At 47.7% G+C, this 20293-nt stretch overlaps 4 protein-coding genes and 2 long non-coding RNA genes across 6 annotated transcripts; 1 reads left to right on the top strand and 5 right to left on the bottom strand.

Moving 5' to 3' along the window:
- The first annotated feature begins 21 nt into the window (after window positions 1-21).
- fbxl13 (F-box and leucine-rich repeat protein 13) lies at window positions 22-17410 on the top strand. The gene is made up of 21 exons (XM_062462814.1): window positions 22-157; window positions 422-528; window positions 673-766; window positions 902-969; window positions 4322-4476; window positions 4636-4745; window positions 5675-5776; window positions 6739-6834; window positions 6970-7105; window positions 12066-12118; window positions 12249-12349; window positions 13143-13272; window positions 14056-14154; window positions 14243-14363; window positions 14483-14645; window positions 14946-15065; window positions 15729-15852; window positions 15931-16014; window positions 16156-16290; window positions 16440-16603; window positions 16706-17410. Exons 1-21 carry the CDS (start codon window positions 83-85, stop codon window positions 16977-16979), a joined length of 2511 nt encoding a protein of 836 aa, XP_062318798.1. The 5' UTR covers window positions 22-82; the 3' UTR covers window positions 16980-17410.
- On the bottom strand, window positions 1055-3181 carry LOC134021712 (uncharacterized). Its single transcript, XM_062462811.1, has 3 exons — window positions 2984-3181; window positions 2841-2899; window positions 1055-2715 (listed from the first exon to the last, which is right to left on the bottom strand). The coding sequence occupies exons 1-3, from the start codon at window positions 3004-3006 to the stop codon at window positions 1559-1561; spliced, it is 1239 nt and encodes a 412-aa protein (XP_062318795.1). The 5' UTR covers window positions 3007-3181; the 3' UTR covers window positions 1055-1558.
- LOC134021711 (leucine-rich repeat-containing protein 17-like) lies at window positions 6216-13754 on the bottom strand. The gene is made up of 7 exons (XM_062462810.1): window positions 13488-13754; window positions 11572-11759; window positions 10918-11403; window positions 10569-10765; window positions 9076-9231; window positions 8025-8166; window positions 6216-7676 (listed from the first exon to the last, which is right to left on the bottom strand). Exons 2-7 carry the CDS (start codon window positions 11691-11693, stop codon window positions 7385-7387), a joined length of 1395 nt encoding a protein of 464 aa, XP_062318794.1. The 5' UTR covers window positions 11694-11759; window positions 13488-13754; the 3' UTR covers window positions 6216-7384.
- LOC134021717 (uncharacterized) lies at window positions 13891-15110 on the bottom strand. The gene is made up of 3 exons (XR_009930545.1): window positions 14971-15110; window positions 14435-14613; window positions 13891-13946 (listed from the first exon to the last, which is right to left on the bottom strand). It is a non-coding gene; the product is annotated as an uncharacterized LOC134021717 (long non-coding RNA).
- LOC134021716 (uncharacterized) lies at window positions 15479-17264 on the bottom strand. The gene is made up of 2 exons (XR_009930544.1): window positions 17168-17264; window positions 15479-16612 (listed from the first exon to the last, which is right to left on the bottom strand). It is a non-coding gene; the product is annotated as an uncharacterized LOC134021716 (long non-coding RNA).
- fam185a (family with sequence similarity 185 member A) lies at window positions 17287-20120 on the bottom strand. The gene is made up of 8 exons (XM_062462812.1): window positions 19463-20120; window positions 19069-19178; window positions 18781-18873; window positions 18180-18318; window positions 17936-17977; window positions 17769-17864; window positions 17547-17681; window positions 17287-17463 (listed from the first exon to the last, which is right to left on the bottom strand). The coding sequence occupies exons 1-8, from the start codon at window positions 19878-19880 to the stop codon at window positions 17354-17356; spliced, it is 1143 nt and encodes a 380-aa protein (XP_062318796.1). The 5' UTR covers window positions 19881-20120; the 3' UTR covers window positions 17287-17353.
- Between the last annotated feature and the right edge of the window lie 173 nt (window positions 20121-20293).

Below are 20293 nucleotides of genomic sequence, written 5' to 3'. Positions count from 1 at the left end.
AAAGTAGTAGTAGGTAGACAGTAGTGCTACTAGCTGGGGAACAGGGACCACTTTCTGTATTCCATGATCAATAATATTTGACATGGCATCTTTACAAAATGTTGATCCCGCTCTGAAGGAATATATTCTGAAGCACTCCTTACCTCAGATTTTTCAGGTGAAGCTTTAAAGTTGTCACACTGTTTAGATTGGATATGAGATAAGGTGTTACTGTAACTAGGTAGCTCTAGCCGAGTTAGCTACTGTAGCAAGTAGTTGACTAGCAAGGCCAGCTAGTAATGTGAGTCGTTACCTTTAATTAGGCCGGGAGCTATGCTAGCTAATAGAGCGTAGATGTTAATTACTGGCAGCACAATTACACTTGTAGTGTGTCAACAAGGATTTTTCATAAAATTATTTTATTTTGTTTAATCATCAACAGGCCTTACTCACAGGCCTTTGCGTGTCGTGTCCTGAGAGTCCAATGCATTTCATGGAGATGAAAATTATGGCATTGCAGGAGAACCACCAAGATATGGAAATTGAGTGGTAGGCAGAAATGTTAATTGACATGGTCACTTGGGGGCGTACTTTCTGTACTTTTCCAAGGCAAAGAAAAATCACATAGATTTGTTATCTATTATATTGTAAATTATAATGCAAATTTGTAATAGTAGGTACCTTTATTTCTAGGCACACATTGATTGATAATTCTGAGCGAGTTGCCATGACTTCCCTGGCATGCCGGCTGGTGCACAACATCATTGGTAGCCATGAGAACAGCCTGGTATGGTTCCATGGTTTCCTGGTCCTGATTAAAATTGGGACCAAATTTAACCAGTTGACTGTTCACTGATTATGCAAAGTTATCAGTGGTGTTATTCTTCCCCCCCCCCTCCCCCCCTCCATCACCACTTCGCAGTTTCATTCACATCTTGTTGAGAAGGCCTACACCTGCTACCGAAAATGTTTACTGAGTATGTGCTTCAGGTAAGTGCTTTTTATCATCAGCAAGTTTCAGTTTGCTTATAACTAAAATAATAACATTAGAAACATGTTTCCTCAAATGCTTTATTTCAAGGATAGGTCAGTGTAAAGTCTTTGCAGAACAGCAGTGGGACATTAAATAGGATTAGCGCCAGAAGACAAGGAACCAGAATGATTTAAAAACAACAAGAAAGTCCAAACATGCTAAGAGAGGTTATGCACCATCTCAGAGTAAAAATGATTTTCTTGCCAAGAACAGGATGGAACTGTGTCAGTCACAAGTTGCTTAAACAATTGTATAAATAGCATGGGGATTTGTAATTGACCTTCTGGCATTACAATACCTTACAGTTCTTAACATTATTGGGTCTAGCTGTTCTTGTGAGTCTGTGTTGGTTAAGGAACATCTGGACATAGCCCTGCCAGATGGCTTGGCCGCACTCTTAGTGACTTTGAAAGCAGACAACATTTTTTTACCCATAGTGTTCTCTTGACTGAACACAGTTGCAGTCTGTAAGGTGGCCTACCCTTTGGGAACCCTCATGGGAACACACTGCTAGGCTCTGGGCCGGTCGGTCACGATGACTGTGGGCTAGTCTAGACCACTGTTCTGGGGGAGGAACCCTCCACTGTTCTGGGGGAGGAACCCTCCACTGTTCTGGGGGAGGAACCCTCCACTGTTCTGGGGGAGGAACCCTCCACTGTTCTGGGGGAGGAACCCTCCACTGTTCTGGGGGAGGAACCCTCCACTGTTCTGGGGGAGGAACCCACTGTTCTGAGGGAAACTTTCTAAGCTCAGTCCAGGAGGACTTGTATAGCCACCACTGCTGTAAAAACGACCCTCTAGTGGTGCAGGATTGTAGCCAGTTAGAGACACTCTGCTCAGCTTTGTTGAAGCTTGTTCATTAGGTTTATAAAAACTACCATCTGCACCACCAAATGCTCCAGGAGTTTCAAACATGTTGGAAATGGGCCCCCCCACCACAGGGACCATGTAAGATTTGCCAGGCCAAGAAGGCAGACCAGGGCCTTGACTGTCAGCAGTAGTGATTGGTTCATGGGTTACAGATAGGGGATAAGAAACAAAGAGGTTTATTTTTTGGCTTTGGAGGTCATCGTTGGCCATCTGATTGATATTGCTGGCCATATTCCACTTCTGGTCTTTTCTGAGGGCAGGTTGGGCAGGCTTTTGCACAATAGAGGTGTAGCCAATCTGGGACTCACTACCAGGCAGCGAAGTGGAAGGAATGAGGAAGGAGGTTTTCAGGGAATTCACTAATTTGAAAAAATCCTTCATGGTTGGAAAACTGACTCCATTTTCAACCCCACCTTGCGAAGACTTCTCAATTAAGTAAGTGTAGAGAGGCTGGACATTGTTACCATAATCAGGTTTCTCATGTGAGTCAGAAGGGGCACCAGGGTACCTGACTCTCTGCTGGGGTTTACTTTGGCCAGTGCCAGCCAGAATAGGTCTACCCATCGGCGGGTCAGTGCGGCTGGGTGTTGGCCAACGTGCATTACTTAACTGCTTTGGTTTAGGGGCTTGAAGGGCGGATACTGTCAGGTGAGTAGAGAAGCGTTTGGGACTAATAGCTGGCGTTTCATAGTTTGTGTGTAGAGTTTCAGGACCAGAGTCTGGAACGCCTTTGGAGTTGAAGTGGTATGAGGTGTTCTGGTGAGGGACAGGTACAGCAGGTCTGGAGCTGTCGGCCTCAGCACTGAACCAAAACGCAGGCACCAGACTATAAGCTAGCAAAGAAAAGATGTATTTGAAATTTTAGCTTCAAGGCCCTCCCTTAAAACAATGTGCTAATAAAGAAATCATGTGTTTTGGTTCCTTTAAAGAATTGTGAGTGTGGTTCTTAAATACTCACCTTTCTGAGCAGGGAAACAAATGGAGCCTCCGAACCATAGAAAGTAAATCCACGAGACCCTATACACAACATTACACATTTACATCCAAATTTCCTGACAACCAGAAGACATGAAGCTGTGGAACAAACCTCAAGGAACACACCTTAAAGATAACCAAAGAGTCATTATGATTGTAAGATGAGTTTCAGTGTCCTGTGACAGTTCCAGTTGCTGTTTAAAACTCGAACCCCAGGGGCTGTTCCAGAGCTTTCCTGACTGATAAGGGTTAACCTTGGTGCAAACTGGTCTTAGAAAGTTAGTCACTCTCTCTATCTGGTAGATTAGAGACACCTGGTGTTGTGAAACCAGCCTCCATGGCCCAGTACCAACACTAAACCAGCCTCCATGGCCCAGTACCAACACTAAACCAGCCTCCATGGCCCAGTACAAACACTAAACCAGCCTCCATGGCCCAGTGACAACACCAAACCAGCCTCCATGGCCCAGTGACAACACCAAACCAGCCTCCATGGCCCAGTGACAACACTAAACCAGCCTCCATGGCCCAGTGCCAACACCAAACCAGCCTCCATGGCCCAGTGCCAACACCAAACCAGCCTCCATGGCCCAGTGCCAACACCAAACCCCTACAACTTAAACCCAGGAATATTTTTTAAGAAAAAGCTAACTTGTCTCTTGCCAATTCCCTTTAGATCTCTACCAGTTGTAGAGTGGAATGACCAGATTGACCCTGCAACTATCCTTCTTATTCGAAGTGTTTAAAAGATGAGTACATACAGTGATTAACCCTGTTTATTTGATGCTTTGTAAAAGTAAATGCCACAGAGGTTTTACCAGAATTATGTAATCTAGATATGAATGTGTATACCTATTCAGCATAGGAGAATGTCTGAAACGGTTGACCTGGGACTAAATTTACCAAATCATTCACCTAAGCAGCACTTATCTTTACTGCTCTTGGCATCTGAAATCGACCTTTTTGTGATGCTCATGCAGGTAGACGTGATCCATGACTTGACCCAGGATCTGTTCAGGTGTTATTCAATCCTGCAGCTCCTGTTTCTTTAGAGTCGCCTGGATTGTGTCAGTGTAGGGTATCACTGGCTGCCTGGGTCTTGTTGACTGCTATCTGAATATCTAATCATCTTCTACTGCTCAGAACAAGCAAAATACTGGATCATATCTCTCTTGTTGAACAGGGCATCCATCTGCATTGGGTGGATGTAATGTTGTTCCCTCTTGGCCTAGTATTAAAATAACTAATGGGTGGGGTAACTAATGGGTAAAGGATAAGTCATATTCTCATTCCATGTTCATCTGCCTATCTGTCTCTCTGCATCACACCTGCTTTCCACCTGCCTGCCTGCCTTCTTGTCTCTCTGTGTCTGCCTACCTGACTACCCACCTGGCCACCTGACTACCCACCTGGCCACCTGCAAACTCACTGAATTAATGATGCTGTGTTTGTGGGGGCTGACAGGGCTTGGAAAAAGTTTATTTTGGAGAAGAGGAGCGAGGCAGTAGAGCTGATGATGAACATGGATGTGGCAAATACTCACTACAGCCTATGGAGACAGAAAGTGGCACTTGGCCGGTGGATGGAATGGGTGCAGATCCGCAAGACTAGGCAAAATGGTTGGTGACAAGTTTTCCAACGAGTAAAGAGTGACTAACGTATCAGATTTAGGGGTAGATATCACAGTATTTACTGAGAGAAGTAGAGAAGGTCTATTTGAAAACCCCACATTATTTACAAACCCTTCACAATGACCCTGCTTTTACTTTTATATTCAGAGGCTGTGAAAAAGATTGCGCAAGTTTGGACTGTCGTCTACTGCAAGATCATCATAGGTGCGTGGAGGTTCGTGGTACAGGACGCAAAGAAGACAAAGGACTACTTTGAGGTAAAATGGGGCACCACATGAACTGGGGAGTTACACAGGGTGATGGGGGTGAGTGGGGCTGGATTCTTCCTGTCCACAACCATCTCCACTGTTTTGAGAGCATTGAGCACAACTTCGAGCATCAAGCTCTAAGTTGTTCTGGCTACACCAGGTTGTCAGCTTCCCACCTATAGTCAGACTCATCTCCACCAGAGTCAGGCCATGTTAACTGCGTCGTCTACAGACCTGTTGGCTCTGTAGGCAAACTGCAGGGGGTCTAGGAGAGGGTCCGTGATGGCTTTGAGCTGTGCCGGCACCAGGCACTCAAAAGACTTTATTACCACAGAGGTCAGGGCGACGGGTCTGTAGTCATTGAGTCCTGTTGGCCTTGGCTTTTTGGGCACAGGGATGATGGTGGAGGACTTGAGACAGGCTGGCACATGGCATGTCTCCAGAGAGGTGTTAAAGATGTTGGTGAACACCGGAGACAGCTGGTCAGCACAATGCTTGAGGGTGGCAGGAGAGACAGCGTCTGGCCCATCTTCTTTGCGGGGGGTACTGCCTCTTGAACAGTCTGTTAAGCCCATAAGCCCTTTTCTGGGAAAATATTTTAATATTTTTCTTTCAAAACCTCTTTTTTTCGAAACTATATATATAACGATATTTTTCAATCGATGAAATCTTTCATATATGTGTTTCAAAAATTATTGGGAAATATATAAAATATATGAAATATATAAATACAATATTTTTTCAACCTTTAAAAACCTGTTTTTCAAAGGTTTTTGGGGAAAATATTTTAACCCCAACCCAAGTCTTGGGTCTAAGAAAGACAGATACACACTTAACATTCACATGATGACACAGGTATCACTCGCCAGTCATGAGTTTAATAATTTGCTGTCCAAACTGTGTGTAGGCTTTTGTGGTTAACTTAGTTTTGTTTTCAGAGGCTGGAGGGTGTGTCAGAGTTGAACAGCCAGATGTCAGAGGTTACCATGGTAGAAGGGAAAGACAGCCTGTCACTCCTGCCCTGCAAGGTGTCACTACTGGTAAACAACACTCTCTCTGGCTCGCTTTATATCTCTGTATTCCTCTTAAACTTTTTCTTTATGCTTTCCCTCTCACTTTCTTTATCTTCCTCAGTCTCTCCATCCACCCTCCCTCTGTCTGACCTGATCTCATCTTGACCTTTCATCCCATTACTCCCTGCTAACCTCATTTGTTCTCAGCCTTGTGTGAGGAGAGCCCCTACGGGCTCTTATACATTACGAGTTTGAGTTTAATATCACTTTAAGGGGGGTTGATTGTAATCAGTCACAGACTATTATGGTCTATTATCTGTTGCCTTGGTGTTTGTTTGTGAAACAACGATATGAATGGATTGTGTGAGGGCAGCGGAGGGCAACAGCGCCTCTCTGATGACTAGTTTCAGACCCAGTCTTCACTGATGTCTTTATTCCTACAGGAGTGGTTTATAGTAGTGTAAGGTAAGGCAAGGCAAGTTTATTTGTAGAGCACATTTCAACAAGGCCATTCAAAGTGCTTCACATAAAACCATTAAAAGCATCAAAACATAATGCAAAAGAAAACAAGTTTTAAAAACAATTAAGAACATTCAATAAAACATTAAAAACAGTCAAAAAGCAAGAAATAAATGTAGACCTTGGCAGCAAACAGTCCAGACATTCATAGGTTGTTCAATAACACAGTCTATTATGGTATTTACAGTGTGTCTTGCTCCTGCTTGAAGCATAGTCTGTCCTTCGGGTGGTATAGTCATAGTCCGCTGTACCATGACTATGTTTGGGGAAGAAGCTAGTCTCCAACCAGGCAGCTTGGTGGGAAGGGTGTTTACACTCCGCTTTGTACCAACATCACACCTCAACCTAAATATAACTATAATTGTTGGAAAATCTCAGGGAGAAAATGTGTGAAGTCTTAGAGCACAGTCCTGGAGAAGTTATAATAACCTGTCTGTCAGATTAATAGAATGTTTTGGATTTGGGTTTAGATCTTCCATTATTTGGATGTGGGGGACCTACTGAAGTGTGCCGAGGTATGTTGCACCTGGAGGACTATCGCTCAGACGTGTTCGCTGTGGAGCAGGGTGTGTATTGCGCACACAAACACACCCACACACACATATACTGTGTACACGTGCACACATGCACAAATACATGAAATCACACACACAAACACAGCATGTTCTTGTAGTGGTCATGTGTCCCGGTGTCTCTGGCAGATCAACTTCTCGGTGGAGCGAGCATGGATCACAGACTGCACCGTGGGGCAGATCCTGCAGAAGCACCGCCCGTTTGTGGTCCACCTCAACATGCGTGCGTGCACCTCCCTACAGTGGCCCAGCATCACATGCATCAGTGAGTGCTGTCTGTTTACAGACATACATACACATAAATTCCACAGTAAAATGTATATATATATATACATATATAATCACTATCATATGACCAGAAGACTATTTTTATCAGCTATAAATCACATGGAAGAAGAAAAATGGGGTGAAAAAAAAGAATAATGAGAAGCTTAAAAGGATATTGAAGACAGTTAGTTCCTGCATCTGATGCAGACTTAGTTTCCTTGATGTAGGAGGACACAGGAGGAACTCTGGCACGCTGCTGGTCTGGCTCTGCTGCTCCTCAAGTCAGCCGGATGATCTGGTACTTTTGAGGAGCTCTGAGGTGTGCTGGCTCCTCCTCCTCCTCCAGCACAGCCTGCAGCTCCAAGGCTGTGTTCCAGAGCTCTGGGTCTGTCTGGTCCAGGCCCTGGTTCTGGTCTTGGTTCTGGTCCCTGTCTTTGGGGCAGGCTCGGTTGTATGAGTGCACATACTCCCCCACGCTCTTCCCACTGTGCTCCGGGGGGGAGTGGCAGAGCAGGCCTGAGGTGCTGACCCGTGGGTGGAGCCGGAGCCAATACACCATGTAGTGTATGCTGGAAACGAGTGTTCATCTGTTAGATAAGGCTGTACACTCACAGGGTAGGACGTGTGGTTGCTATGTGAAAGTGTGGTTGCTATGTGGAAGTATGGTTGCTATGAGTAAGTGTGGTTGCTATGAGTAAGTGTGGGTGCTATGTGGAAGTGTGGTTGCTATGTGGAAGTGTGGTTGCTATAAGGAAGTGTGGTTGCTATGTGGAAGTGGGGTTGCTATGAGTAAGTGTGGTTGCTATGTGGAAGTGGGGTTGCTATGAGTAAGTGTGGTTGCTATGTGGAAGTGTGGTTGCTATGTGAAAAAAAAAAAGACAAAACGTAAATGTGGAAGTGTGGTTACTGGAACCCACCTGTAGTTGCACACCCATGGGTTCCCCCCCAGCCGCAGCAAGGACAGGAAGTACAGATCTTCCAGGACTCCATACTGGAAGAAGAGCAGCTTGTTGTTGGACAGGTCCAGCTCCCTCAAGTGCAGCAGGCCAGACAGAGACGCTGACAGAGACAACACAGGCCCAGGCATGCTGGTTAAAGATGCTGTAAAGCAGAACATAACATTAGTTTTAAGTTCATCACACCACAGAAGAATGTGTTGTTAACTACCCATCCAAATGAAAAAAAACACAGACAAGTATGTTAAATTAGGCTTTGAAATCTTGAGAAAATCAGCAGTCTTCTCTGCTTGATACTGGGGGGGCGTGTCGCCTGTAGGAGCTGAAGCTCCGCCCCCTCGAATGTATTGAATTTAACAACAACAGCAACACTAGCTAAATCAATTGCAGATATCAGAACAGACCTACCTGCAGTCTCTGAGTGTTTTATGTGTTCATTACTTTGTCTTTGCATCGCACCAGCTGATTAACAGAATGCAGGTTATATAAACCGTCTGTGATCTGACGTAGATAGGTGGCTGTGACGTAGATAGGTTGGGTTTTGCCCTGCCTAAACAAAACCTTAGCTGAAAACTGTTCAACGGTCTTACTCCACATTTCAGTGCGACAAAGTTTTTGAGCTTTGCACATGCTTTCAGGAACTCATTTCACACGTATATAATGTACTGAGAAGCAAATCATGGAATTTGCTTTACAGCATCTTTAATGGGTTCTGTCTTGTTACCCTGAAAGTCTTTATCTCAAATCACTTGAGAAGAGAGCCCCACCAGCCCCCCTCCTCCTCTCTCACCTGTGTGGATGTGCTCCAGGTCTCTCACCTGTGTGGATGTGCTCCAGGTCTCTCACCTGTGTGGATGTGCTCCAGGTCTCTCACCTGTGTGGATGTGCTCAGGTCTCTCACCTGTGTGGATGTGCTCCAGGTCTCTCACCTGTGTGGATGTGCTCCAGGTCTCTCACCTGTGTGGATGTGCTCAGGTCTCTCACCTGTGTGGATGTGCTCCAGGTCTCTCACCTGTGTGGATGTGCTCCAGGTTGTTGCTGCTGAGGTTTAGGGTCCTCAGGCTTCTGGCCTCCAGGAATTCTCTGGCCCTGAGGTGGTGGATGGCATTATGGGATAGATCTATGTGTATAGCATCTTCCGGAATCTCTATGGGAACCTCCATTAGTCCTGGGGAAAAGGGGGTCAACTTTGTCTTTGTGTTTCTACCCCAAACAGTATTTAATAATTGTAAACAAAATAATTGTTCTGTCATATATGTTCCCTATGGATAATGTAATGTAACAATGCCAACAGATGTTGGATTGATTTCATATTACTGTCAAACCTTTTCATGTATTGGTTGCTATCAAGATGTGAAGTTTTTTAGACAAATTTTGACAAAAAGTGCTTCTTAAACACATTAGATACCCTGCCTTTAAGAGCTGAGGGTTAACAAGCTGGTCTGGTTATTTAAAGTCACGTTTCTAACATTGAGGGGACTAGTATGAGCAACCAGAGTAAGTTTCATGCATGTGGCACCTTCTTAGTCAGAGTTAGGGTAAATAAAGGTAGAAAAAAAAGGTAGGAAAAAAAAAGTAGGGACAAAAAAAGTCTGGAAAAAAAGGTACATTTCAAGACATTACAGCCCTGCCCTGAAATGCACCCCCTCCTTTAGAGCATCTTAACTTGGGCTTTTTTGATCAATGATTCTGTGCTGACTACTACAGTGGTGTTTAGGAGCCTGCGTTGGGAGGCCCAGGGGGGGCCGACACTGGAGGAGGTTCAGTTGGAAACCTGGCAGGCTTCTCCCTGCTCCAGCTAGACACCCCACCAGCGAGTCAAGCTTGTGCTAATTCAGGCTCACAAAAATACAATATATTTTAGGCAATACATAAACTAAAAATATTTTTTGTGAGCTGGGTTGTGTGTAGATGGAGTTTTGTGTAAGTGTGTAGACATTAGAGTCCTCATGTGGACCTACCTGTAGTTATGTTGTTTTCAAAAATAGGAAAAGAGAAAAATGAGACACTTGCCAAACCACAATGTTCCCCCTGGATTCTGGGAATCCAGCTAGGAATGTTGTTTTTGTAGGTCGAGTGGTGACGTGTGACCATAATCATGAACATACGTGTTCTCTAATACACAGCATGACTCATTTCTTCTAGTCCTCGTGAGAGGCCTTATGGGCTGAGAGGCTTACCAACACCTGCTCTGATCAACCAACACATCAAGGTAGAGTGCAATGGAAAAAATCATGGTAATATGATAAACAACTCACACTCAAAAAGCTGACAAGCTGAAAATACGATATGAACATTTTCAGTTGGTGCTTCTAAGTTTTTGCTGGTGCTCCTAACTTTTTAAAGTTGGGAGCACCAGTGCTACCAAGTGAAAATGTTTATTTTGAGCTCTCGATGGAGGTGGTGATGGAGGTGGTGATGGAGGTGGTGATGGAGGTGGTGATGGAGGTGGTGATGGAGGTGGTGATGAAGCTGGTGATGGAGGTGGAGGCAGTAATGTAAGACCTCTGCTCTTGCAGTCAAGCCTGGGCTGGGGGAAGAGGTAGGTGTGGCACACAGAGGTGGCGTCTGGCCTGGTGCGGAGGGGAATGGGCGCCGGCAGATCTACGAGGGTCTCTGGGGTGGGGTCACTCTCCACACACAGCAGCTCTGGGTCCACCTGGCGCAACTTCCTGCCTTTCAGCCAGGCCGGATCCTCGCACCTGTAGGCACACATGTATGATGTCATCCTGCTCTGCATTCCACAGCAAGTCGTTTAGGAAGAGCAATGGAACAAATGTGTTTTAGAGTGACATAATGCAAGGAGACAAAAACTTTTCCACTTTCTGTTGGTTTTATCTGTCGACTCACTTACCTGGCATGGTTTCCCAAGTAACGGTTGCTAGGCACCTGCAGAGTGCGCACAAGGCTTTCCAGCGGGCAGCGGCAGCTCCAGGGGTTATCATGGAGACGCAGGTGTCGCAGGGCGGGCAGGGGGATGAGCGCCTCCTCTCCAAGGGTGCTCAGATGGTTGTGCTGAAGCAGCAGGGTGGTGAGGCGGGTCAGGCCTGTGAACGCCCCCTCCTCCACCAGCACCAGCTGATTCTGCTGCAGGTCCAGGCTCTTCAGACCAGAGAACTCGGAGAACGCTCCGTCTCGCAGGACCTTGATGCGGTTCCGGGCCAGCAGCAGGTGGTGTGGCTGGCGGCCCGCCCAGGAGAACGTGGCGGGGATGGAGCCCAGGTATCTCTCCTGGCAGTCCAGGAAGTTCTCCTGTGACTCGGTGAACTCGGAGCAGTCCGAGACTCCAGCAAGCCTATGAGCACCTGCCCTGCCCTGCCGGCCGCCCCTCGGCTCCTTGCTGCACAAGGGTTCAAATATTCATTCAAATACTGTCCATTCCTTGTGGATTTAAAATAAATAATTGTTGCTTTGCCCTTATGGCTTATAAAGCAAAAATCTGACAGAACTTGGAGAGATAACATGTCCACAACAGCACCATCACTATGCTTAATAACTGGAGATGTACCTGTCTGGTCTGAGCCTTATGCCCCAGTACCCCCTGCCCCCCCGCCCTGCCCTCTTCAGCTGGCACGGCTCCAGCAGCAGGATGCCCAGGAGCACCAGGAGGAGAGGGGAGTTCATCAGCATTCTGACCCTACTGGAGTGGCCTCTGGCTGGGGACAGCTGGAGCTAGAGGTCGGGCCGTGGAGGTTTCTGCAGCAAGTAGAATGGACATCAAGATTTAGAATCATAAAGGATTTAGGTTAGGAAGCAGGAGCAGATGAAAATCCAATGTGCCTGTACTAGTTTCAAACGTTGCCTGAGGCCCAGCAGCTGGTCCTGTAGAGTGGAGGAGCCTGCTGCTGGATACAAACACAGCACTTGAAGGGACATTAAGAAAATATGTCTAAAGAGATTGGCTGCAAGAGACTGATGTCTGGAAAATATGCAACTTTGAGTTTTGAAGATTAGCTTAAAATGTTACATAATAGAGTGTGTATGTCTGTGTATCCATCCCAGGTGAATGCAGAAACCTACAAGAGCTCAACCTGTCTGAATGCTCCAATGTTAATGTGAGTATATTCATGACAGCCTGTGGGTGTGTTTATCTCCATCAGAATGTACAGTTTGGCCACATGAGCATTGTGTGAATGCCAAGGCAGGCTGGTGCTGAGAGGGGGTCTGTGTTTTGTCATTTGACAGGATGAGATGGTGAGGATGATCGTAGACAGCTGCCCCTCTCTGCTCTACCTCAACCTGTCTGCCACGCTGGTAACCAACGGAGCTCTGAGAGAGCTGTCCAGGTACACAGAGAGAGCAGAGAAAGCTGTCCAGGTAGATATAAAACAGTAACTGAAGAAGGCAGAATCAGAAGGCTATGCTAACGGCTTTCTTTCCTCCAGGCCCAAGGCCTGAATCTCAGTAGCGTTGCAAAGTCTGAGACTAGATAAATCATACATGACAAGCTAGTGGTGGATCACAGTGGAATCTGACCCCCAGTAGCCCTGTAGTCAGAATGTTTGAAGTGCACCTCTCTGATGGTGTGTTCATGACCCCTGACACCCTACAGCAGGGTTCTCCAACCCTGGTCCTCCAGGGCTGCTGTCCTGCATGTTTTAGATGTTTCCCTGCTCCAGCACACCTGTTTCAAATGAATGGGTTATCAAGCTCTGTGGAAGCCGGGTAATGACCATTCATTTGAATCAGGTGTGCTGGAGCAGGGAAACATCTAAAACATGACCAGGGTTGGAGAACCCTGCCCTACAGGGTCCTAATCTAAACAGTATTGATCTCTCTCTTACATTGGGAAGACTAAACACGGTCCAATGTTGTATTTCATGTCAGCGTTTGGCTTTCCCAGTGCTGTCACGCCCCAGTGATTTAAACATGTGGCAGACAGGAAGGGGAAGAAAGAGAGACAGTTCAGGAGAAATATGAACATTGAGAACGAACAATACAGTAGAATGCAGAGTCTTTCAGGTCCTGTAAGAGTAGAAACAGAACAATAAATGTAAAACCCTTCCAGCTCTACTCAAAACTATTAAAGTGATTCCAGCATGTAACCTCTATCCACTTGCACCTCCCTCCCCCACCAAGGATCTGTGTGAACCTGCAGTACCTGAGTCTAGCTGGCTGTCGCACCTTCTCTGATAAGGGTTTGCAGTACCTGTCCACAGGAAGGGGCTGCAAAAATCTGCTGCACCTTGACCTCTCCAGCTGCACCCAGGTCAGTGACGGCCCTCACCCCCTCCTCACTTTGCTCATCTCATCTGCTCTCCTACTCCTTGCCCCTCCTGTCACCCTTCCTCTCACCCCCAGGAACACTCTCCTCTCAGCTTTGGCTAGTCTCAGGCTCAGTCTTCTCTCCCCTGTGATCAGCCTGAACAGGGTTAGGGCAAACCCTAACCCAAGAGCAGTGTGCGTGGTCAGGCCTCTCCTTACCTCTCCTTCAGTCCTCTTCTGGTCAGCCAGTCTGTCTGGTGACTGGCTGTAGGTTTACCGTACACTTCCCTCTTCTTAGTCTCTCAGTCTACCGGACTGTCCCCCTCATGTGGTCCTGAAGTCCAATCTGATGTTTAGGTCCACACAGCCGTCTCTCCTCGATCCAGTCAGACACTTGAGAATGAGCACAGCATCTGAATCTGGCTGAGCGAGAGGGACAGAGGAGGAGAGGGGGCGTGGAGAGGGGGCGTGGAGAGGGGGCGTGGAGAGGGGGCCTGGGGAGGGGGCCTGGGGAGGGGGCCTGGGGAGGGGGCGTGGGGAGGGGGCCTGGGGAGGGGGCCTGGGGAGGGGGCGTGGAGAGGGGGCCTGGACGTGGCTGTTTTTAGTTTGAAAACACTCATCATGTGGGCTTTCTTCTGCCTAAACCCTCCCCTGGAGAATGTTTTGGTGCAGCTGGCTCTGATACAGACCAGAAACAGGGAGGGGTCTGGTGTAGGATTACACATGTTTTCTCCCTCTCTACCCCTCTTTCTATCTCTCTTTTAACTGTCATCCCACCTCCTCCCAGATCTCTGTGGAAGGTTTCAGACACATTGCTGCAGGATGCCCTTCCCTTCAGGAGTTAGTGTTCAACGATATGCCCACCCTGACAGACAGCTGTGTGCTGGTGAGTCTGTATCTTAGTCTGGATCTTAGTATGGATCTTAGTCTGGATCTCAGTCCCAGTCTGTGTCTTACCTCCTCTTGCCCTACAGGCACTTATCTCCAAGTTACATTCTCTGTCTGCTGTCTCTCTCATGGACACACCCCATCTGTCAGACTCCGCTTTCAAGGCCATCGCTGAGGTGGCCAATCTTAGGAATTTCATCACTGAGGGTGAGGGACTGAATGTGTGTGTGTCTTCCATGTCTGGCAGAGGGAGACAGTGCTCAAGAGGCTTAACCAACTTGGACCAAATTCAGAGGCTACACAAAAATCTGTGTGTGTTCTTGCAGGAAACCCTCGCATGACTGACATCAGCTGGAAGGCTCTGTGCCGCAGCTCCCCTGGCCTCACCAGACTCCACGCCGCCCAGTGTCCCAGGATGACTGACGTCAGCCTCAAGGCCATGGGTGTCCTGAGGAACCTGCTGAACATCAACATCTCTCACTGCTGTAGGTGTGTGTGTTCTCCCTCACATACACTTTGAATCCCACAGTGTATGTGAATATTGTTTTGCTTGAATATGTAAACAATCCAGAGTTGTATGTTGCAGGGTGACTGACATGGGGCTGTATGTTGCAGGGTGACTGACATGGGGCTGTATGTTGCAGGGTGACTGACATGGGGCTGTATGTTGCAGGGTGACTGACATGGGGCTGTATGTTGCAGGGTGACTGACATGGGGCTGTATGTTGCAGGGTGACTGACATGGGGCTGCATGTTGCAGGGTGACTGACATGGGGCTGTATGTTGCAGGGTGACTGACATGGGGCTGCGTTACCTGACGGAGAGCCCATCTGCCTCCAGGCTGCTGGAGCTGAATCTGGATCACTGCAGCCGCATCAGCGACCTGTCCATCATGAGGGTGGCACAGAGGTGAGGGGACCTGTCCATCATGAGGGGGCACAGAGGTGAGGGGACCTGTCCATCATGAGGGGGCACAGAGGTGAGGGGACCTGTCCATCATGAGGGGGCACAGAGGTGAGGGGACCTGTCCATCATGAGGGGGCACAGAGGTGAGGGGACCTGTCCATCATGAGGGGGCACAGAGGTGAGGGGACCTGTCCATCATGAGGGGGCACAGAAGTGAGGGGACCTGTCCATCATGAGGGGGCACAGAGGTGAGGGGACCTGTCCATCATGAGGGGGCACCAGAGGTGAGGGGACCTGTCCATCATGAGGGGGCACAGAGGTGAGGGGACCTGTCCATCATGAGGGGGCACAGAGGTGAGGGGACCTGTCCATCATGAGGGGGCACAGAGGTGAGGGACACAGGCACGCACACACAATTCAAGTTCAATTCAACTTTATTTCAGACACATCGAATAAAAAAACTATACAGAATACAAAAACAATACAAGGACAGACAGTACTATACAGGGCATGGACATACATATATTTACAGTGATTAAACACATATACAGACTGCCCAATACCTATTATGTGTTTATATATTTGTGAGTGTTCCAGTAGACATCCATAGACATGCATGTGCATGCATTATTTTTCCCAGGTTTTTAAATGTGTATGTGTGTGAAGGTGCTCCCAGCTGAGGCACCTGAGTGTGCGTTACTGTGAAAACCTGACTGACGCAGCCCTGGAGTGGCTAAGCAACAGCTCCGTCATCTCTCTGGACATTAGCGGCTGCAACGTCCAGGACCAGGTGTGACAGAGCACACACACACACTGTGTTCACAGGGACTGACTGCTCTCTGTAGCCCTGACTGTGTTGTGTTCACAGGGACTGACGTTACTTGGTGGAAACTGTGGTCTAAAGAAGCTGGTGGCCTCTGAGTGTGTGTGGATCACAGACATCAGCATAGAGGTGCAGGACGGGAGTTCCTCTGGTCAAGGAGACAACGTGTCATCAGCACCTTTTAAACTAGATTGTCATTTGCCCCTCCTTCTCCTACTCTTCTCACTTCGGCCCTCTTCTCTCCCATACTTTCTCACCTCACGAGGGTAGAAGTTCTGCAGAGAGGTGCCGGGTCTGGAGCAGCTGGACGTGTCTCACTGCGTGTCCCTGTCTGACCAGGCCATCAAGGCCCTGGCATTCTACTGCAGGGCCCTCATCTCCCTGAACATGCGAGGCTGCCCAAAGGTGCTCACACCACATCCCACTCACTATTGGAAAGGAATGTTTAAATACTGAATTTGATGTCATACCCACCTCAGCAAAAAACAATGGATGAATAAGTGCTGAATGAGAAATGATCTTTTTCAAAGCATCAGTCTGTTGTTCTCTCCCAGATGACAGACATGGCAGTGCAGTACCTGGCGGGCACAGGTCACTTCCTGCGGGAGCTGGACCTGAGCGGCTGCATGCTGCTGACGGACAAGACAGCTCGCCTCCTCCAGAGGGGCTGTCCTCAGCTCTGCAGCATCAGCATGAACTACTGCACCGCCATCTCCAAGTAACACATCTAAACATTTATAAACACAAAACACACAGCTATAAAAACACGTTTAGACACTGATTAAAGAACATTGACATAGATGTGTGTGTGCTCCTGCAGGCTGGCTGCTGTGAGGCTGCAGACACGGGTCAAGCTCTGGGAGCATAGCCATGACGATGCCCCCTACTGGTTCGGCTACAACAACCTGGACCAGCTACTGCAGCCAATCAGAAAGCCTGGCAAAGTAGATGACACTTGGGAGGAGGAAGAGCAAGCAACCGTCCTTAGAAACACCAGCTTCCATGACAACAAGAGGAACGAAAGAGGCGTGTCCTTGACATGTGCAGCAAACCGGAGTAATCGAAGAATGACCACAATGAAAACCGGTTATTAAAGGACCCATTTTTTCATGGGATTCCATAATGTTTTATATGAGATACATATTCCATCATACATCCCCAGGAAAGCACATCCACACACTCACCAGCCCTGCTAATCATGACCTATATATTATTTATTTTAGTTTGTGTTTCATTTAGCATTTGAAATAACTTAAAAAACAAAACATGATTGATTACATACAATATCCATTTCAGTACATCCCAGGAAACGTTTCTAAGCGATGGTTCTTCCAAATGTGGTAAAACTGTGTGGGTCCATCCTGCCAGCCTGGGGGTGGGGGGGGGGGGTGGGGGGGGTCCATCCTGCCAGCCTGGGGGTGGGGGGGCTCTACTGCCCAGGTTTCAAGGGTTCGAGGAAGGGACGAACTCAGCTCCCCAGTTTCAGGGACTCAAACCAGCTCTGTGTCTTCACCCTGACGGTGCCTTTGTCTGTCTGGGCGTCAATCCACTGTCCCTCCTGTGGCTGGTTCATAAAGCCTAGGAAGAGGTGGGGGGGTAGCGTAGCGTTAACAGGCTTGTCTTCCAGTGAGCTACTAGTGAGCAGGTCCGGCAGGACTCACCAGTGATGTGAGTTTGGCCACTTTTGGAGTAGCTGTCTGCTTCCTGCAGGGTGACCTCTGGGCTGAGCTCCACAGAGTCCCCACGCAGCCTCAGGCCCGCCCGGGAGGAGGCAGGCAGGCGCACGCACACTGAACCTGACAAGGAAGGGAAAAAGACAAAGATGACTCAAGGTATTTGAGACAGGAAGCCTCCCTCCAGCCTGACTGTATTCCTGGTCACACCTTCCAGGCTGCTGAGCTCAGCGGTGCCGCTCTCTCCCACGTAAGCATCAACGTCTCCCCTCAGGGAGGACATCTGGAGGTGACCGCTGGAGCTGTCTGAAGACAGGAAGACTCACCATCAACATCTGTTTTGTACACGATCCACTGAGGAGGAGGACTCAGCTTACCTACGACGATGTCCCCAGCCTCTGACCGCACGCTGGCGTCCCCTGAAGAGGGAAACATGAGGGGATGAACAACAGGTCATGTCTCAGGTGTTTTGCATTCAGAAACAGCATCTCGAGGGACAGGACTTATTGTAATTTAGGTGTGATTCCATTACATGTTCATTTAAAAAGTGAGCTCAAATACAAACTTTGTTCATCAATCTTGTATAAAAACCCTGAACATCATTCATGACGTGTTCCTCACCGTGCACATGGCCCAGCTGGATGGGTCCTGAGCTGGAGGCAACCAGGATGTTTTCAGCATAGATGGCTTTTATCTTCAGAGGGCCACGCTCCGTGGACACCCGCAGCACCGTCCCCTGGACCTTCTTCATGTCCACAGCCTGGAAACACAACATTCTGTGATGGAACTTCAAGCTCTTGTCTTAATGAGCAAACACATTAGGTCTATAGAACATGTAGTGTATCATTGCCAACTATTGTCTATTAGGGGGCAGCTACTGAACACAGGAAGAAAAACTGTTTTACCGGAATATTTGGTCCGAAGAAACAAACAGTATAATAGTGCATAAACATAACAGTAATTGTTCTGAATCTGAAACAATTAATCTCAGATCTACACACTGGTGGACAAAGGAAGGGGGTGCCCTCATGTAAAAGAAAACACAGCAAAAGTGCCCTCTTGGATGCCCCTAGAATATGGTAGATAAAACATGATAAAGCACCCACTACAATGGCCCAGTATGCCAGACACTGTGATGAAGCTCCACCACATGCAGTTGGTCCCATTTAAATTTTTTGGGCCCTGCCCCCTAGACAGCCTACAGCTCGTGAACCAGTCGTACCCCATCCCCTGTGGTGCTGATGTCCACATCGCCGTGGATAGTACCCCCGCCGGTGACGGCCCCGCCCTGGGTCCGTACCTGTACCCGGTGAGCCTGAGGAAGGGGGAGCGGGAGGTCATATTCAGGCCAAGTCATTTAACCCCAGCTTTCCCCTCACCCTGCCTCATATCTATATTATTTTAATCATCTTTGTATGGCTTTGTTTTGCTTACAAAAGTCACAAGTATGTTTAGAATATTTACTGGATGAAGGAATAGTTGGGCATTTATGAATGACCGTAAGGTGTACCTTGACAGCGTGCAGCACGCAATCCCCCCTCTCTGTCTGCACCTTGCACACGTCACACTCCATGTTCTCGACCCGAACATTACCTTCTCCTTGAGCTGTGATGTAAAGATCTGTAAAATATCGTTTTATTACACGTTACAGAAACTGAACAAATTCTATTGAGCTTCAAGCGTGGTGACCCTTTCTGAAATGTCAATACATCGTTTTAGCTGCAATGCTAAGTTTCATAACATTGCAGCATCCTCTAAAGCTGCCGTCGCCACACCCCTGAACAACTTGGCGTAACATTAAGAGTGATCTTTCTGACATAATGTCTGAATAGGATAACCCTTACATCTGTGCGACACACAAATTCTACCCAATGACCAGATGCAGACATCATTTGACCACTCACCACTTTTTACCGGAGCAGTCAACTCCACGGACATGCTGCTGTTGACCTTCTCTGACAGAATAAGTAGCTCCTTACTTTGATCATCGTAGTGGACATGGACGTTGTCCAGCTTGATTCCCTGGTCGGCACTGGTACCGTGAACAGTGATGAAAGCACGGTTCGACTCAGGGAAAGCATGTGGGTCTAAAGGACGTATGGAAATGCTGCAAGTGAGTTGTGCGCGCACTTTGCTGAATGGGTTAACAACTAGAGTCCATTGCTTCAGCGGTTTGTTTATCTCATTCTGCGTTGAGGCGCACGGAGAAGTGGAGAGAGTCCGCGGAGTGTGTTGGAAAGTAAAGTTAGGCAGGGTCTTCTGACGGGGTTTCCAACGCACGAGTCTAAAGCAGACCCTCAAAGTCGTTGTATACCACAGCATTACGATCACAGCTTTCAAGCAATTGTGCGGAACGTAGTCAAACGCATTTCATAATGTCCGTGTGAAACGGCGACCTAAAATAACCCATTCGAGGGGAAAAAAACGAGACTCTTTTGGGCAAAGCTAAGGATAAAACGTAGCAGCAGCACAAATATCACTGACCAATAGCCCTGCTTGGCAGCAACTCCTTTAGGTAACGTGTTCAGTGTGTCCCCTGTTATCACATGTGCCCTTGGTTGCGCTAGAAGTAAAACGTTGTAGTGCGCATGTTTTACGTTTTTTTACGTTGTTCTGGGAAATTGAGTCTTTTGCAACAGGAAACTAATAATTAACAATGTAGGTGGAGCTCGCCCTTTACGCTGCGCAGCTGCAATGTTGCCAACAGCATTTAGACAGGTTATTATGACAATGTT

This window comes from Osmerus eperlanus, chromosome 5 (genome assembly GCF_963692335.1).
Source record: "Osmerus eperlanus chromosome 5, fOsmEpe2.1, whole genome shotgun sequence".
Lineage (NCBI taxonomy): Eukaryota > Metazoa > Chordata > Actinopteri > Osmeriformes > Osmeridae > Osmerus > Osmerus eperlanus.
This window is presented reverse-complemented; position numbering and strand designations above follow the sequence as displayed.

Excerpts from the sequence above, each read along its gene's own strand:
- fbxl13 (XM_062462814.1), top strand. The coding sequence starts at position 83 with ATGGCATCTTTACAAAATGTTGATCCCGCTCTGAAGGAATATATTCTG. Across the intron at positions 12,350-13,142 it reads GCTCTGAGAGAGCTGTCCAG|GATCTGTGTGAACCTGCAGT; the intron begins GTACACAGAGAG and ends TCCCCCACCAAG. Across the intron at positions 14,155-14,242 it reads TGACAGACAGCTGTGTGCTG|GCACTTATCTCCAAGTTACA; the intron begins GTGAGTCTGTAT and ends CTTGCCCTACAG.
- LOC134021712 (XM_062462811.1), bottom strand. The coding sequence starts at position 3,006 with ATGACTCTTTGGTTATCTTTAAG. Across the intron at positions 2,900-2,983 it reads ACTCTTTGGTTATCTTTAAG|GGTCTCGTGGATTTACTTTC; the intron begins GTGTGTTCCTTG and ends TGTTGTGTATAG. Across the intron at positions 2,716-2,840 it reads TTGTTTCCCTGCTCAGAAAG|CTTATAGTCTGGTGCCTGCG; the intron begins GTGAGTATTTAA and ends TTTCTTTGCTAG.
- LOC134021711 (XM_062462810.1), bottom strand. The coding sequence starts at position 11,693 with ATGCTGATGAACTCCCCTCTCCTCCTGGTGCTCCTGGGCATCCTGCTG. Across the intron at positions 8,167-9,075 it reads CCTGGAGCACATCCACACAG|CGTCTCTGTCTGGCCTGCTG; the intron begins GTGAGAGACCTG and ends TGTCTCTGTCAG. Across the intron at positions 7,677-8,024 it reads CCATGGGTGTGCAACTACAG|CATACACTACATGGTGTATT; the intron begins GTGGGTTCCAGT and ends ACTCGTTTCCAG.
- fam185a (XM_062462812.1), bottom strand. The coding sequence starts at position 19,880 with ATGCTGTGGTATACAACGACTTTGAGGGTCTGCTTTAGACTCGTGCGT. Across the intron at positions 17,865-17,935 it reads GGCTGGGGACATCGTCGTAG|ACAGCTCCAGCGGTCACCTC; the intron begins GTAAGCTGAGTC and ends TCCTGTCTTCAG. Across the intron at positions 17,464-17,546 it reads TGGCCAAACTCACATCACTG|GCTTTATGAACCAGCCACAG; the intron begins GTGAGTCCTGCC and ends ACCTCTTCCTAG.